General features: G+C 39.3%; 1 protein-coding gene across 1 annotated transcript in view; it reads left to right on the top strand.

The window, feature by feature from the left end:
* The first annotated feature begins 405 nt into the window (after positions 1–405).
* ttll7 (tubulin tyrosine ligase-like family, member 7) overlaps positions 406–18826 on the top strand; it is a 78113-nt gene continuing 59692 nt past the window's right edge. The window contains exons 1-7 of the mRNA XM_088005261.1: positions 406–430; positions 755–886; positions 3919–4040; positions 8877–8944; positions 9270–9428; positions 14747–14963; positions 16434–16598. Coding sequence (XP_087861387.1) covers positions 406–430; positions 755–886; positions 3919–4040; positions 8877–8944; positions 9270–9428; positions 14747–14963; positions 16434–16598 — 888 coding nt within the window. The remainder of the gene's footprint in view (positions 431–754; positions 887–3918; positions 4041–8876; positions 8945–9269; positions 9429–14746; positions 14964–16433; positions 16599–18826) is intronic.

The raw sequence follows: 18826 nt of genomic DNA on the forward strand, positions 1-18826 counted from the left end.
TTTGCACCTATAAACAATGTTTTTTCATCTCCTTCGCAGGCTCTCTGCCCCCTTGTCCTCCCCTTCCCTCCCTTTCCGCCCTGGCAGTTGTAAATAAGTCCAAGCCGTGCAGACCCCTGAGGAATCCTACTCCCCTCCGTGCCCTTTCCCACCGCTGCTACCCATGCCGAATCCCCTGCCCACTCAGACTCTTCTGCTTATGCCGCTGAAGCAGGCCAAGGAGATTCTCAGATGATCCATCGGGCTGTTCTGAACCACATCGTCCACGCAGCCGGGGACGGGCAAGAGTAACTACTGCGAGTGTGAGAGAGCCCTTGGAGGGGGGTGCTGTGAGCACCTTGTGAGGCCCGCCCACCAAGCCTGGCAAAAAGCTTGGTTTACCGCTTCTCTCTTTTAGCCCCTGAGATGCCCTCCCCTCCTAATGATGGAGGTGAGTAAGAGAGGGTCATTCCTCTCAGGACTGACAGGGTCAGTGTATTAGTTGCTCACGCTGAATTTGTGCATGCAGTGTGACATACTTAAGTCTACCTCCACACACACATCCACGCACGCTGAAACTGTAATAATTTAAGGATTATGATGTATGGAACTACACCACGCAAGATGAATAATCCACTTACATTCTTCCCCCATAAACAAAACTCTCTAAATCCCCTGCAGGAACAAGAAAAATACATTAGAGTTCTGCTTCCCTCCCTGTTCTGGAGCACAAGCTGTGCTTGTATCTAGTTATGCTGTGTGTTATCTCCTCCAGAGGATCAAGGAGCGTCCCCCGTGAATGTCCCATCCGTGGGTCCCTACCGGAGCAGTGGGAAGAGGAAGGCGCACAGCAAAAAGAAGAAGAGCAGAATAACCGCCAATGTCTCTGGCACCAAATACGAAATAGGTATTCTACCTCAAAAGAAGTTCAGACTTCCTTGGTGTCATAATGACTGCACAAGTACGTGAAATTAAAAAAAGAAACATGCCAGTGGGGAATCTAACTACAGGTGCATCTCAATAAATTAGAATGTTATTGAAATGTTAATTTATCTCAGTGATTCAATTCAAAACTTGAAGCTCATATTATATCAATGATGTGGTTAGCATTTTGAGTGCACACCTTTTTCTACCACACTTTTCTTCCTTCCACTCAACTTTCCAATTGTTATACTTAGTCATAGCACTTGTTAAACAGCCACCTTCGTGAGCTATGATCTTTTGTGGATGTTGTTCCTCTTCCAAAATGACAGCAATTGTCTGCCAGACATCTCTCTAGCCAGCATAGCATACAATCTCTGTAATAGAAATGTTTTTATTGGTTTTGTGTAATATTCACATTTTCAGAGAAATACATAGTAATACATACAATATATGAAATGACACAAACATTGAAACTAACAGAGGCAATCAGCTATCACTCTGTTTAAAGAATTTATCATCTGCAAGCTTTAATGTTCCAATGAAATTCATTAGTAAATTAACTTTTTGATTGTATTTTATCAAAAATAAAATATAATTATTTTACATAAATACATAAAAAAAGAGGATTTGCTGCTCTTCATAGCTTACAGACATGACAGTTGGTTAGATTAATCAGTTCTAACAGGATTATCCAAACTGTTTCCATCACTTCTTTTCACTACATTGGTTCAGAAAACAGGTGAGAAGCAAAATTAACCTAAATAGACAAGTGAAAAGCCCTACAAACAAAGTCTCCCTTGAAAATTCTTCTATGTTTTCGTTTGTTTTGTAGAGTAATTTTCTGTTTACTGCAGCTGCACTGAACTAAATTTTTATTGAATTTGAGGTTTGTTTTTCCTCATAAGAAAATCTAATGAGTAAGGAAGTTTAAGCCCGGTTCCTTCCCGTGGCTTAGTGAGTTCTGCAAAAACACCACAAATCCGACTCTAATGTTTCCTTAACAATAAAATCTGCCGAGGTGGATATATTTTTGAGAGAGCTTGCTTTTCTTTGTCTCAAATTACACCCAAATAGTTGCAGTTGAGCTAAACAGCTCTCACGGAGACAGTTCAGCCATATGTGCTTTACATAAATCTTCTGTGGGGCAATTTAGCTTGGCGGTGAGTTGTTGTTCTTTTCAGTTTGAGATTAGCTAAAAGAGCACGGTAAGCACTCCTCTGAAGGTCAATATATTGTGTGGCAGCAGAGTTCTCAGGGGTGAACTACAACCGATGAAAGTAAGGAGTCAGCAGCAGCGAGTAGAAGTCTGAGGCAGTCGGCATCCTGTCGGTAGACGGGAGTCCAGCTGTGAGTCAGTCATCTAACTGTGACGGGACCCTCACAGTGGCCATTCTGAGGGTAGTTCAGGCCTATTTTGAGGGAAAATTAACAACGCAGGCCAGACGGATCGCTTGTTTTTGCTGTTTTTTTTGCCCCTCTTTTACCTTTTTTGAGAACCGATAATATCCCAGGTAAAGTTTTATGATGTGAGAAAATAGGATTTGGAATCTGCTTTGGGCCCATTCAGCAGGGAAATGCATGCTGAAGCACTTAAAGAGGCTGTTTTGTGAGAATTGCAAGAAAAGGATCAATTATTGCCCTGCCGTACTAGAGGACCATGCTGCTAACCGTAAGCATATGTCTGCTTTGATGTAAATCCTCCCTGTTCCAGTTAGCAAAACACTGTTAGTCTCTGCTGACATTAACAGATGGATGAAGTCACATTGGAAACATTTATTTCCCCATTCAAGTGCCATCACGCAACATTAGGCAAGCCTTCTCCAGGTTTGTAGACGCTTTCAAGAAATTAATTAATACTTTGTTTTGTTAGGGCATATGAATTTTTCATTAACTGCTGAATAATGAATACTTGTTGGATTAATGTCCAAGTGGGTTGCCACCTATCTCTCATGCTATACGGTTTCCGGTGGGATTTGAATGCATTACAGTCAATTAATTTATCTTTTTCAGGAGAGGCTTTACGATTAGCTGCTGTGCTACCATTTCATGAATAGTAAATATTGCTGTGAGCTTTTTGATCTATAACCTCCCAGATTCATCTCTTTACGAATGCACAACAACATTTAGGCCTAGCAAAATGTTTGAGTGAAATATTGATCTGTGACGCTTGGTTAGGTTTAGGATTTATGGGTCAGAGGGAGAGCATGTTCTTTTTTTTTTTTTTTTTTTTTGCATCTATAACTTTGAGCTGCCTCGCTCTTTAGAACATGGCTGGTCAGTTTTTAAGAGGTATTTTTAAAGATACAGTGACTTGCAGGGTTAAGTATATATAGTGTCCATAACCTTTAAGTTTTTTTTTTAATCCTTTTTATCCTTTTGTCAATTATCTTCAAACTGTAATTAATTATTTTTCAGATTTTGAAGTATAGACCAATAAAAAGTACTGCAAAATAGTGTAGGGAAAGCGATGCATGGTTAAGGTGTAGTGTGCCTTTGTAGTCTAACCCAGCTGTAATTGGTACCTTTTGTTACTTTCTCAAGGAATGGCTTTCTCCTTGGCATATATCTATAAAATTTATAGTTGTAGCCTTCACAATTAAATTTTTTTTCTTGACCAATTCTCCCACCTGAGAGGCGCATTTCTACATTTGCTCCAGAATTACCACCTCTTGGCAGCTAAAATAATTTAGGCCTATGCTAACTTTATTTAGAATTAGATTAAATTTCATTTACATATCCATCAATTTCTGAAAGGGAATTGTTGCACTAGATCTTACTGAAGGGCTTTAGAGTAAAGAGTTTTGTATTGTTCTTCCTTATAGAAAATATGCACTTCTTTGTGTGATCTATTTTGTTGCAATAACCCGACAAAATTTGAAAAAGTTGAAGAGATATGAATGCTCCTGCAAGGCACTCAACATGTTTATTGTGGGGATTCTAACTTCTTTGTGGTATTTTTTATTTTTATGTTTTTTTTAGAATAGATACTAATGTGTTTTTTTAATTTTTATGCAGTACGTATAGTCACCAGGGAGATGGACTTCATCAAAGCACGGGATGATGATGAGACTGCCAACCTCATCTGGAATGACTCAGCGGTGCAGCATGAGAAAATTGTTGAGCTCAGGAACTATCAGGTAGACACAACTGGCCAGTTTTTAAAAGTTGAAAATAATGTTTGAAAAGATAATTTGTTTTCTTTGAATATACTTAGATGAGGCCCAGTGCATGTTTATGGATTAAGAGAATATTTGTAGTGCAATGTCCAAGAACAGAAAGCTGATTCATTCTCATCTCATGAAATGTTTTCAGTGTTGGAATGAAATGTTTTAGATACACTTTTTTATAGAGGTTGAGTGTTTAGCTGGCAGAAGAAGAATGAGTAAAAGGGTAGTTTCCAAAAAGAGAAAAATAAATATGTTTCCTAAAAGTTAGATTTAGGAACAGAATGGACGTAAGCAATGGAACAAACACGTTATTTTTTAAAATGAAATATAATTTTACTCTAAAAAAAACTAAAGATTGTTTCAGGTAACAAACTTTCAAACCATTCAAAAAAAAAAAAACAGTTACAGTTGATTATTTTTATAGTAAATAGCTGAAAAAAAAAACCTTCAGTTTGATAACTAGCAGCCCTGCTGGTTGTGTTTGTTTGCCAATTGTTGTCTGTCAGACAGTTTTATAAAATCTTTATTTATTTTGAAACTACATTCAGAACTAACAAACTTGATATGACATATTAAATATAATAGCTAATTTCTAGTCCCGATCTTCTCGACACATCCCGTGGGCTGCAGGCGGCTTCGGAAATAAGTCTGTTCATCTCGGGGCAATTTGAATTACATTTTCTAAGTGTTGTAACAGTGCTGCATCACTTTCTTAATGGCTGTTAATCAGTGAGAACACAGCAGAAAACGTTGCACCGTGTGTCTGTGTTCAGATGTAGGCTGCAGGGTGCTCAGACCTCATTAACTAACAGCAGTCCCAAACACTTGCAACTGTCATAATGTCTGTCTGTTTCAATCAGGCTTTCTCTCATCACTTGTACCGCATCAATCACAATGTTTCAAACTCTGCTGCAAATTAGGCTTATTGGCAAAATATACAAACCAGCTGGTGTTTGCAATAAATGAATAAAACCACAGCAATTTAAATACCTGATCAGAACTAGTCTTGCAAAATTCAGCACAAAATGTTCCTTTAATTACAACTGCTGCCACAAAATTATGCAACACCTTTGTTACAAGGACTTTTAGATTTACTGCAAACCTGATGCATTCACCGAAAGTATCTTGGCCTTCTCCTCGTTGGCAAACATTTCGTTTTGATAAATATTCTTGGGTTTGTACGCTGGCACCACCTTTTTTAAATCCCATTAAGGATTTACAGGCAACTGTAATGGCTACTCTAGTATTTCAAAGGACTTGAAACCAAGTCTTTGTGGAGTTTGAGATATCCTTTGAATCATTGTCCTGTTTGTAGTGCCAGACCTTTTTCCCAGATGGTATGACATTTTCTCCCAGGATTTCCTGATATTTGATTGAAACCACATTGCCCTCCACACTGCAGTTTTCCATTGCTAGAGAAGGAATAGTAGCCCCTGAGCATTACTGAGCCACCACCATGCCTCACTGTAGGCACGGTGCTCTTTTTTTTTTCTTTTACAAATGTTTCCTTTTATCCTCCCACCTGATGCGCAGCTGTACAAACATCCAGTTTTGGTCCATTTATCTACAGAACAGAATCCCAAATCCTTTTTGGCTTCTTTATGTATTTCCAGGTGTATTGCACCAGGTGTGCTTGAAACCACACCCAATTCCTTTTAGGAGGTTGAATAATTTTGAGACCGCAGTAGTTATAAAGTATGATTTTTTTGTTGTTTTTTGTGTGGAATTAAGATAATGTTAGTCATATTTAGCCAGTCAAACCATTCTTTTGTAACTTGCTCAATGCTAGCACATGAAAAACAAGAATAATGGTTCTTCATCCAGCTACACACAGTACTGCACATGTGACTGTCTTAACAGTTTAAACCACATAAGTTGCTTCCTGAAATTTTAGGTTAGGTTTTGAGATCTTTAGTGCAGAAACCTGGAAAGATTATCTCATTCCTTCCATTCAAAAATAATTTTCTGGGGCAGTGAAGATTTTGGACATCATTAGCTGAGTTCTCTTGTTTTTTTCTTTCTGACTTTGGTACAGAATTTTATAACATAATCAGATGCCCATGAGTGTCTCACCAGAAGCAGATAAAAGTCTTGACGAATCGCAGTTTGCGGAATGAGAAAAGTTCCATAGAGGAAAAAACAGCTATTGTCAAACCGTAGTAAATGGTTCACATGCTATCTTGTAAAACTTCGAACTGCAGGCACTTTGCTTTAGATGGTTAATTATGGATATTTATTAGTGTTTGGTCTGTGACTTAGTGCTGTAGGTATTCCATGTACTGTAGGTATTCCATGTAAAATGTGGGTTGGAGAACAGATTGAGGTAAGCAGAGGAACTAAATCGTGCAAATACAATGTGTAAAAACCCAAAAATCTTGGAGAGGTTCAAGCAAAATGTGTTTTATTGATTTTAAACATCAGTTTCTCTGGCCTTCTTATGCTAACCACATTTCACTTCACAGCACATGTTTCAAGTGGATCAAATATGTCAGCAGACCTTGGACCTGTCACTGCAGTCTAACACAAACAGTCTTGTATATAAAACCACTGCCAGTGCAATTAGATTTTCTGAAATGTCATTGAACTATGTGACGTTTGTTTTAAATTCATGGGAAAAAAGGTTTAATCAACAATCAAGTAAGTTGGACGAAATGGCAAAATACCATATTGTTTTTGGTGAGGTAATTTATAATGCCTTTCTAAATTATTCAAACCCCCTGAACTTTGTCACATTTTCTAACATTGCAGCCAAAAACCTTAGTGTATTTTACTTTGATTTTAAGTAATAGATCAAAGGAAAGTACTCTATAAAATGGAAGGAGAATGATGCACAATTCTAAAATAGATGTATGTCTGGACTTCGGGCCAGTCTAACAATTTTTAGCTTTTGAAGTATGTATAGGGTTTCAATCCTGTTATAAGGTGAACCTTCTCCCCAGGCTCAAGTATTTTGCAGGCCTTTACCAGTTTTTGTTTAAGTATTTCCCAACATTTAGATTCATCCATCTTCCCATTAATTCTGACCAGATTCTCTGAGCTGTTGAGAAAAGCCTTCACAAAACATTTGCATTTATACTGAGATTACTTTGCACATAGATAGACTTTTCGTGCTAGTTAGGTGACTTCCAACTGGTTACAGTGGATTTTATTCTGAGGTATTTAACTGAAAAGGAATCAACACATAAGTACACCCGGATTTTATTTGTAAAACAATTTAGAAACTATTTCAGTTTACAGTTGCACTGATCCAGACCGCAATGCTTTGTACCGGTCAATCACATAAAGTCCGAATGAAATTCACAAAAAAAAAAAAAAAAAAAGTGTTTGAAATTGTATGTATACACTTGCAAGATACTATATATATTGTGACAAAGAGGTGAAGCTCTGCACTTATGAAGATGATTTTATCACAATGAATATAAAAGGAGTGGTAAATCCACCATAGAGATTCATTAAAAAAAGTTTAGCAAAACATAAAACATATCATATATATTTATCTACGAGGTGGAAGCTCCTAGATGCTACTCCTAAGACACAGTGTAGCAAGAGTAGGAAATAGCCAGTATGAAAAAAATCACAGCGATAGTGAGAGGCTACAGCAGAGGCCATACAGAGATGGAGAGATTGACAGGTAGACTGACAGCCTGTGCACAACAGGGGCTGCCCGGGCAGCTTTCAGATGTCACTAGTGATGTTGATAAGACGGGCCTTAACAACAATGGTTGCTCTCGGTTTTCTTGCTGGTCTGAGAGTGATTTTACCTCTGTCTGACCCCCGCATGTTGCTCGGTGAACTTGGCTGCCCTCCCATAGCTGTGAGCATTAGCTATCTGTCTTTCCGAGCACTTATTTGATTAGACTGGCCACTAATGATCGATTAAATCACAACCTAGTCAGGAAGAGGATACCTTGTTAAAATAGGGGCACCAAGAGTTCAGGAAAGAAGATGGAATATTGTGAATGCTATTGATGCTTAGTGTGTTGCAATGTTGCTAATGTTTCACATTGAACAGATGCTTTGCCTTTTTTTTTTTTTTTCCCCCCCCGTCTGCGTCTTCATGGAGCTGTGACTTTCATGAGATAAAATCTCAGAAGAAAAGTAAAATTCCCTCAACAATCGGTTTTGATTTGCGCTTACACGCCATGTAGTCTTGCAGCACTGGCATAATTGTGCAATCTCTTCCGAATCCCTAATTATGTCTGTCTCATTTGGATAATAATCACGCATTCCTTATACACTTTGTATTCTCGTTTTTTTTTCTTTTTTTTTTTTTTTTACCCTCTTCTCCCCCCCCCCCATTGTAAAATTGTCCTCTTTTTCCGTTTTGGTGATGTATTTTGAGAGTTTGCTGTCAAATTTTCAGTTCATACGAGCCTAATTACCACCCCTGTTCAGGCTCATTTGGTCAAAGAATACAGAAAACTCTTGAGTTTTTTTCCCCTTTACATCCACCCCCCTTTCGGCACATTCAAAGCAATTCATTCAACTGTCACCGCAGGAGCTTGCGATGCAGAACCAATTACCTTGGCCCCTCTGAGTTGAGATTGATCGTTTTTTTTTTCTCGCCTCTTCCCTCCCCAACCTTTAAAGTATTAAAAAAAAAACATGGTAAACTAAATAAGGGTTGGGAAAGGTCTTAGCGTCACCTTTTTGTTTTGAGTCTGTAATTGGGCATAAATGTCAGAACATTGTAAGCTCACTTCAGGTTGCTGCCTTTAATGTGCTCATTTTTATGAAGGGGTGGGGGTGGAATTGAGTGGCTTAATGGCCCTAACAACATTATTATGTCTGCCTGTCCCTCTGCAGAGAATTAACCATTTCCCTGGCATGGGCGAAATCTGCCGGAAAGACTGCCTCGCAAGAAACATGTCCAAGTGAGTTTTTTTTTTTTTTTTTTGTCCCTCTTTAATACGCGCATGTGATTGCTTTGGATCAGTTACAGAGAGGCGACGCAAGCATTCAAAAGCCTGCTGGTATTATAAGAAGTTACAGCTGGGTACTTGTAGCACTTCACAATTCAAAGCAAATGGTCAGGTCTGCTTTGAAAGCACAACATTCGTCTTTTAATTTGACAAAAAAAAAGAAAACAAAAGAAAATCCTAATAAGTGCCAGACTCAACTGCCAGATTATTTTAAAAGGATAAATTTTCGCTTCTCAGAGGAAAGTACACTTGTTCACTAGCTCTTTTATTCTTGCAGAATGATCAGGTGCCAGCCACACGAGTACAACTTCACACCCAGAACCTGGATCTTCCCCGCTGAGTACACACAGTTCCAGAACTATGTCAAAGAGCTGCGCAGGAAACGCAAGCAGAAGACCTTTATTCTCAAACCTGCCAATGGAGCCATGGGTCATGGGTATGTCAGTGGCTATTGCAAGTGTTCCTGAGTAATCTATGCGCATTGACTCCAAGACTGACAGAGAGGGCAAGGGTAAAAGTGGAGAAGGGAAAGGGAAAGGGAGGAGGGAGTAAATTAGCAGCAGAGCAAATAGAGGACAAGCACAACAAAAACAAAGCAATAAGGGGTTTGTGACCCTGGCATGGGTGTCTATGGAAATGGAGGATGGCTGGTAACAGATTGAGTATTAGAGCTGAGAGGGTGTGGCGAATCTCATTGTGGGGCTTCATTGTCCTCGATGGTCACCGCTGCCATAAATCAGCGGTTATCACTGCCAGTGGGGGCCACACACAAATGCTCGTGGTCTCTGGCAGTTACTGTAGTTCCTTCCCCTCAAGGTCTCTGCATGTGATTATTGGATTCCTTTATGAGGCACCATCAGCAGAGGCCAGTCAGACTAGAAAATGGACAAAGATGGCTGCTGCAGGGGAACACATACTCTCAATAGCATCTCTTTATCAAAAGATGAGCTAAATGTCGTACCTGAATGCATATTTCATGCTTTCACTCCCATGGGGTAAGAAGCGAGCTCAAGTCGTGACGTCAAAGTTGTATTCTGGATTTTGGCATTCTGGGACAGAAAATCTGGACGTATTTATTTGTTTTTTTCCTCAGAATAGATTAACTAGTTAATGTAACAAGCTTCTCCAGTTGCACAGTTTTGATCAAGAGTGTGAAATAATTGAATAACTTGCAAGACAGTGTTATGTAATAGGCTTTTTTGGATATCTGAACTTTTCTACATTTTGTGTTGTTACAACCCTAAACTTCAACGGCAGCGTATAATTGACTAATTTTTTTTTGCTGCAAATTCTGTATTCGAATGAGACTTTGACATGACCGTTCTTACACGTGAATATGCTTCAGTGGAGGTTTGTGGAGTGTCCTACTTCAGCTATCCTTCCACTTAGCAACTATGCACTGCTTTGTGTTGGTTTACCACATAAAACGCAAAAGGAATACATTAAAGTTTGCGGTTGCAACGAAGATAAAATGTGAGAAAGAAGGAGAACGAATGTGCAAGGCACTGTATATTGAAAATAATGATGAATTCTCTTGAAAATCACTCACTCCTTCATATGTCCTGGAAAGTGAACCGGTTACATCATCTCACCACAAGCATTGCCAATAAAATCTCAACATTATAAGGCTCAGTAAGCGTTTGATCTTTTCTTTAAGTGATGGGGACTTTGATATTGATCACAAAGCTCCCTCAATTTAAAAAGAATTAGAGGAGCAGGGTGAGAACCAGCTATCTGGGCTTTTGTAGGTGTTCCACTGACTGGGGAGAAATGAGCAGAGTCAAAACATCCATAGGTAAGTCAGGAAGTTTGCCAGAGAAAGGAATAATAGGACATTTCTATGTTCACAGAACTGGGTGTTTTTAATTACTCAAGAGTGGCTTTTTAATCTAAAAAATGTTATTGGTCTAAAGAGCTTAAATTCTCTTTTTGATCTATTTTTTTTTTTTTTATATAAATTCTAGTTTATTTATTCTTTAGGAAACCAGTTATTCAACACATAATAAAAAAAGATGTGAAGACTACAAACAAAAAAACAAAACAAAGCCAAAATAAAGAGGAGCGGATTTAATATTTAGGTTCTGTAAATAATTTGGTTTCAGGAGATAAATTTTAAACTAAAAGAGCATGAATTTTAGCTTAAATATGAACCGCTTTAAAAATAAATTTTAGTTTTGAGCTCTCTTGAGAACCCCGGAATGGACTTAAATTGTGAAAAATGTATTAATCATTCTTTTTCACATTCTGTTCTTTGAAAACGTGATCCCTGAGACGAGTGTGCATGGAGAAATATCTTGGACTGACTTCATCACTGGCACCAATAGGTGGGGATATTGAAGTACAAATAGCTCTGTGTGCCTCACCTCTCCCTCTAGTTCTCTTTGAATTTGTCCTTTCTGGTATAATGTGGGCATTACTTATAACTCCATGCTTGCACTAAGCCCTTATTTATTAAAGAATAAAGGCTGAATTATTGCAATACATTAAGAATATGAAAGATGATGAGTTTAGCTCGACCACTCAGTGGCAGGCAGCTGGTAAAATTAGATTTTTCTCTCTTTTTTTTTTTTTTTTTCCCCCTGTGGTGTGACGCGGCAGGAAATTAAGTTATATCTACCCCCTGTAATTTATTTTTCTGTCGGCCAACTAAATGAAGTTATTGTTTATGTCTGAAGCCTAGCTTGTTATAAGGGGAAACAAAATAAAAAGTGCGTGCAGAGCTTAAAAAGGCAAGCTCCCCTCCAGTGTCAAATTAAATAGGCAGGGGGAGAGTGGGCTGTGATTATCTGACACCCCAGCTCATCAATCATGCCGTCTTCTCCTCAGCTACTGCAGCTCCACTAACTAACGCTGTTAACCCTGTCCTCATCAGTCAGCCAGCTGTCAGCCAGCTAAGAGGGCCCCTCATATTGACGGTCAGGCCCATAACAACTTCCCCTCTGCTCTCTTTCATTCAAGTACTGTGATAAGCGGGTCAGTGAAGTGGTCATTTGTAGCGGAGCGGTTTCTTAGTTGGCAGGAGTAAGAACTGAACATGTATATGAAAGTACGTCTGCAAGCATGTAACGGTTCTTCCAACTCAGTGGATGAGGGCAAAATGAAAAACTTTTTTTCCATTTTGTTTCAAATGTTGGTTTTCATTCTGTTCTGTTGAAACTTCTAAATACAATCTAAACTTTTGCTTTCAGCTTCATGAATAAACTGAGTGGATAAATTAGTGGATATATTATGATATTTAGTGGGGGATACACTGATTAGAGCTTTGTGACGGATGTCTAATGTCAGTATTCTTGAGTTTCAAGCTGCTAATACTGATTTTCTGAATTCCTATTTCTCTTTAAAAGTTCTAATCGACAACGCTGAGCAGTTTTTTTCTAGCCTTAATGCCATGAGTGTGGGTAATTACTAATTATGGGTGTGAGTGGGACTCACATTCTTGCAAGCTGTTTTGAACTCGCAACTAGGCCGAGCCAAACACTTCCTATGCACGTTTATTGACTTTTAATATTTTTACTTTGATGTTACCAGAGGTGTGGTACTGCTTCTGCTACCCCGTAGCTGGGACAGTATGGAGAGAGTGCTACCTTAACTTTGAGATTTCCGGAAGGTTGCCAACATTTTTTTAATCCATCAGTTTTCATGACAGGCAAATAGAAAGCTCTACAGATAGAACATAATAACTTTGCTGTCACACATTCAGGCTTTGTGGTATTTGGGAGTATCGCGCTATCCCTCATACAGTTGTGACATTCACAAACAAACGTGTTGGGTTGGGAACACGAATGATGGGGACAGAATCAGAGTGTTTCAGGGTTTTTTTTTTTCCCTGAGTTTTAGACAAGCAGACACAGCTTTTTCATTTGCTGCTCTATGGAGTAAGACATGGAACAGGCAAAAGATGCAGTGTGGACATCTGAGTTGTCCACATGATTGCATAGCACATAGAAGTCTAGGGGGCATTTGAACCTCAAACACTTCTCTGGATTAAAAACAGTAAAGCAAAGTTTAATATTTACCTTTACTGCAAATTATTCTAAATTCGACATTGTGGCTGACTTCTTGAAAAAATATAAATAAGAAACTGATGGTCTTTTGAACAGCTCTTTGAAAGGAAGGTATCCACAAAAATCAAGCTCCTGTCTTCCAGGAGCAGTATGTCCAATCTCTTGTCTTGCTCAGCTTGAATGAACTTTAATAGATTGTTGTTGTCAATACCAACCAACACTTCTTTAATTCCTCATCTGACTTGTAGACACATTGCTGATACTAAGAATGCTAACTTTGAGTTTCCTTCCTTCAGTAACAACTTCTTCACTGACAGATTTTGTTGTTGGCACAATCTGGCAGCACCAAGGTGCGTTTTGTTCACTGATCAGAACAAGATTGGATTTCTGAGTTTCTGACAGGCCACTCTAAAAATTCTTGGGTTCCCAAGCAGATTTCCCAGTGCATTTCCACAACATAGGCTACATATTTTCATAATACTTTATGTTCTGTCTGTAAGGCCAGAGCCATGTTGCTGCCACTATATTTCTGTTCCATAGTCTATAATTCAGGTCCACACATCTTGGACTAGTCTTAAGTTTTTGTGTGCCATGTTACTTCATGCATGTGTACAATGGAGCCGACCGGGCTCCTCATGCAAGCAATTTAGATTAAATCAGCCCTAACCATGAGTGATGGGTGATGTAGGTCAGCTGCATTGCTTGTACATAGTGGAAGATTGTTCAGAAAATGACCCCACACCCTCGCGTTGCACAAAAAAACAGTCTACTCACCGACACTAAAAGAAAAGCTGCACAGCCACATGGATGTCCACAAAATAACACAACTCATTCTTTATTCCAACTAGAAACGGCCTGCGTATTATAAGTCTTGAGTGCCAGTGACATGAGGCCAAAGCAAATGAATCAGAGTCGAGCTTGAAACGGAGTAGTGTCGGCTCCTATTAACCTGCGCTCAGGTTAAAGACCCAGCCAGAGCAGCTGACGTACTTGCTGTTCAGAAAGAGAGGAATTTGTCTTTGAAGAAAAATCACAATGTTCTCCAGATGCTTATGAGAATGGCTAAGATCAGCCATCATTCTTGCTGTAGCCCCTTTGTGTACATTTGATAGATCAGCAGTGAAGAAATACACTACAAACATTTTTGGCATGTCAATTTTCTTCAAAGAAACAAATAGTTTCCTGCTTCAAGTAGACTTGAGGCTTACTTTTTGTTCTTATTTACATTTCTTTACAAAGACTCAGTGACTGCGGGGTTTCACATGGACACAAGATCACACTCTTTCTCTTTACGGCTTAAGGTCTTTATTGTGAGTTTTGGAATCATTCATTGCATGGTATGGACATATTTTAATATCCTCTCCCCATGATCACATCTGCCATGTGTATAATTTATGGTTATTATCCATTAACTGAACAGAAGACGCAGCAGGCCAAAGTTAATCTTGGGACATAAAGACAGAGAGTACCATGAGAATGGGCAGAGGGAGCAAGTCAGAAATATTTCCCTCAACGCTTTCAGACGGCTTTCAGATGAAATATTGTAATGAAACACCTAAAATCAGTATCTTGTTTGCCCCAATTTTCTGACTTCAGTATGAACAGAAGACAGTGCCAGTGTCATCAGTCTTGTTCATAGTCTCCACTATGCTTCCATCTATCATTTTTTTAATTATCTTCACCATGCCATCTTTTATTATGCCACCATAATTTGCCCCCCCAAGGATTAATAAAGCCTCTCTCGATCCAGGATCTCGCTTATCCGTAGCTGTGAGAAGCTGCCATCCCACGAGCACTTTATTGTTCAGGAGTACCTGGACAAGCCCTTCCTGATGGAGGGCTACAAATTTGACCTGCGCATCTACATCCTGGTTACTTCCTGTGACCCGCTCCGCATTTTCCTGTACAACGACGGTCTGGTTCGCATGGGCACCGAGAAGTACCACTCGCCCAACGACGCCAACCTGGTGAGTCACAGATTAGGGTGTCTCTGCTGCAGCCTTCATCTGTGTGGCAGTTTTCCAAGCTGCTGACACAGTACATAGATGTAGAAATAGATACACCCACACGCAGACATGTAGCTTTTAACTAATAACAGCTCAGTAATCCCTCTTTAAATACCAGAATTGATGTCTGCATCAGAGCTATAACAGTGATTGAATGTCGAAATTACATTCAGTTGCACTGACTGCTCTGTAACGTAATAGTAGAAAACATCATCTAAAAATAACCACCCATAAACACTCAGCGGAGTACAGATGCAGATAATTTAAGGTTAAAGTGGAGATTTTGCCCTACACAAGCAGACAGAATGTGCAGGCAGACTGTACACAGACAGCTGAGCAAAATTGTCCACATACCAGATGTTTGCTGTGATATCACACCAGTCATATTTGCCTGGAGGTTCTGCACCTGCTGAAGCACAGACTGTTGCAGACAAGACACTCACATGCGCACGCATTTTACTTGCTTGTTTCAAGCACACACACTCACACTTGCATAGGCATCGCGAGCCTGCATTGTCTTAGCGTATGACACATGACGGAGTGAGCAACGTCATGGAGATGGATGCTGAATTCCTCAGAGAGCCGTCTCCAGAGAGCCATCCAGGGCTGTGGTGGCCTGCAGGCATGGCGTCATGTCTTTGTAGAATAAGGACAAGGATGTGTTGTCTTTGAGTTTGACTGATGGTGTTTAAAGACAGGGGTACAACAACCGTTATGCGGTGGATAGCTGTTGTCATCCAATTCAAAGATGCACAGCCTATGACAAAATAGAGATTGCTCTGAATGCTTGTAATTTTGGCCACCAGGGAATGCAATAAAAGTAGTTTGCTGTGATGTTTATTTTCCACACTATTATTATTAGACTTCCATTTCCTTAGTATACGGTGTTTATTAATTTGTATGTTGGTAGGTGCTTTGATCTGATTCCTTTTAAACTTGTGGCTTGATCAAGAAGACATCCGATACACCAACCTACGTTTATGATATTTATTATACATGAAATGTTTCACAGACTTTCTGAAGTTTGAAGGTATTTGCTAAATTTAGACAGAAGTTTCTTGTTCAAATGTTTAAAAATGTGAAAAAACATTTATGACAGATCCATACTCTGGCAAATCAGTGTAGGTTTTGTTTTTGAGACATGAATGCATAGTGAATGAGAGAAGGAGACAAGAAATAAAAAGTTTAATTTCTTCAAGTGTCATTTTTATGTATTCATGCACAAAAATACACCTCGTCTGACCTAGCCACAGTCAATAGATATAGGGATAGAGACATAGGATGAAAATATTGTTTTGCAATTTACATCATTCCAATGTGGTTCACGAGATTCAGAAATGCACGTGGTTCCTGTCTCTCTAAGCTGTCTGCCCTGCCATAAATGAGATGACTTCTTCCTATATTTGCTTTGGTGCCTTTCTGTTTCCACAGACCCAGCTTTACATGCATCTGACAAACTACTCTGTGAACAAACACAATGAGAACTTTGAGCGATTTGAGGCAGTAGACAGAGGCAGCAAGAGGTCCATCAGCTGGTTCATCGAGTTCCTCCGCGTCAACAACTGTGACGTGTCAAAGTTCTGGGAAGACATCTCAGTAAGTGTGCCATCCACACAGATAGATACCATCATGTCTGGTTCTGTGTATCCAAACTGTCTTAGATGTTTACTTTCACTAAGGAAATAGAAAATTTGTTAAACAATCCAAAACACTCCGTGAATGCAAACTTCCTCATATTTAAGCTTTTACTGTGCCTTGATATTTACACACACAGATTGTAACAACACACAGGTGGGATAGCAAAGGTTTGATTCGATTCGCTATGACACTGATTCAGAGAGCGTGTTTAATTCTCGCCAGAACTCAGAGGAAACATCATTCCTGTAGGGTGAGCTTTTCCTCTGAAGCTCAACTCACACACCTCAACTTTGCTTGCTTTCTTTCATCGTTGTCTTGCTATAATTCTTGAGTTTTTCTCTTCTTAAGCTCCATCTACCCCTGTCATGTGTTTATTGTTTGTTTTTCAATTTGTCTCTTACTTATTTCTTTTAGACCAACTCTTCAGGGTTCTGTTCATGTTTTTTAGTTCCTTTTTTTTTTCTTTGATTCTTTGTCCACAGTTGTGTGGGTTGTGTTGTCCCTCAGTGCTTGTTCTTGCCACTCTGCTTGTCATGCCAGGCTTGTATTGGAAATGAAATCCTTTTGGCTGATGCTCTCTTCTCAGGGCATACTTTCTTTTTTTTCTTCAGCTCTCGTCCTTCTCTTTATTGGCTTTTCACTTTCCTTTTGTTTACATTTTTGTGTTTGAGTTCTGGCTTAATGTTATGATTTTTATTCTTATCTCTTAACAGTCTTTCCGTTGTGTATTTTTGCACTTTCTTGTGACGCACACATTTCTTTCATTTCTATTCTTTTCCCTATCCTCTTAGCAGTTTTTCTTCTAGTAAAATCAGAGTAGGCTGATGAGACTCTTGGTTCCAGTGTTGAAAAGAGAGATTTGTGGTTCTCTAGTCGACATATTGTCTGTGGGTGTTAAACACATTATGCATAGTTTTTTATGTGAACTACTGACTTATCTTTACATGTTGATGAGTTAATGTAGGACAGGTAAGCAGAGGTGCAGCCATTTGTAGCTGCTCTAAACTTGTGGACAGGTCCTGACTACTAATGGACTGCTAATAGTTTTTTTTTAGCTTCTACACTCATTAAAATACCAGTTTCAATCATTTCCAACTTTTGTTATCGATTAGGGCCATGTTGTTTAAGAAGTGTATTTATGTATACTCTCTGCAGAGAGACATTAAAAAAAACTTGTGTATTAGTTAATAACTTCTTGTTTTATGACTAAATAATTTGAATTTTCAACTCTGTTCTGCAGATTCATACTATAAATACTCTGCTCTATGTGTGTTTGTTCCTTTTTTTTTTAAATAAGGTATGCACTTAGGCATACAAATTATGCCTGGTCTGCAGCTTAAACACATTTTAAGACCAATCAAAACTTTTTAAAATAAAATTTGTTCATGGCTTACACAACATTTAAGGCAAAACTGTTCAAATAAAAACCATAACAGCAAGGCCACAGGGTTTATAATACAAGTCAGGAATTCATATTTTGACAGATAAAAAAACATAAAGACAAAAAGCAAGATTGGAAAAACAAATTTGAATTGGCATGGAAAATCCATACAACGACTATGAACATGGACACACAGTAAATTAGTGGCAAACTCTGGTGCCACAGGATAAGGCAAGAGGTGATGTGGGCAAGGACAAAGAACAGACAAACACACAGAGCTGGTGCTGCGGACCTGGGGTACAGACATGTTAGTGGGAGCAGGTTATGGTGCTGAGTAGCCTGTGGGTAGACAGTAGATGGCTTGACATATAGGTGGAGGTGCATCAGAAACACACAGATTGAAAAAGGATCAGGAGGGGTGCAGCCTTATCAGGCCAGGGCCAGACCACCTTACCCCCCCCCACCTTCTCTCCTGCACCCGGCAGTCAGACTGGACCGGGCAAAACTGCATGCCAGCAGCACTGCATGGCGCTTGCCTGGTAAAGAGAAGCTTTGTGCAAAGTGTTTATGTGTGTGTCAGACTGAGCATGTTTGCCACAGTGGTGTAGGCCAGTAGGTAGCAGCCAGCAAACATTCGGGCAAACACAGATGCACGCAGGTTGGACGCCACTAGAAACACAGATGGACCGGCACCAACAGTGGGGAATCTCTGTGTTTGAAGGGAATTCAAAAACAATCTGTGCCAGTAATAGTGTCTGATTATCAGCTGGTAATAAACAAGCAGTGAAGAAGAAAAATCTGACAA

This window comes from Poecilia mexicana, unplaced genomic scaffold (assembly GCF_051168715.1).
Source record: "Poecilia mexicana isolate PSO_F unplaced genomic scaffold, ASM5116871v1 scaffold_4, whole genome shotgun sequence".
Lineage (NCBI taxonomy): Eukaryota > Metazoa > Chordata > Actinopteri > Cyprinodontiformes > Poeciliidae > Poecilia > Poecilia mexicana.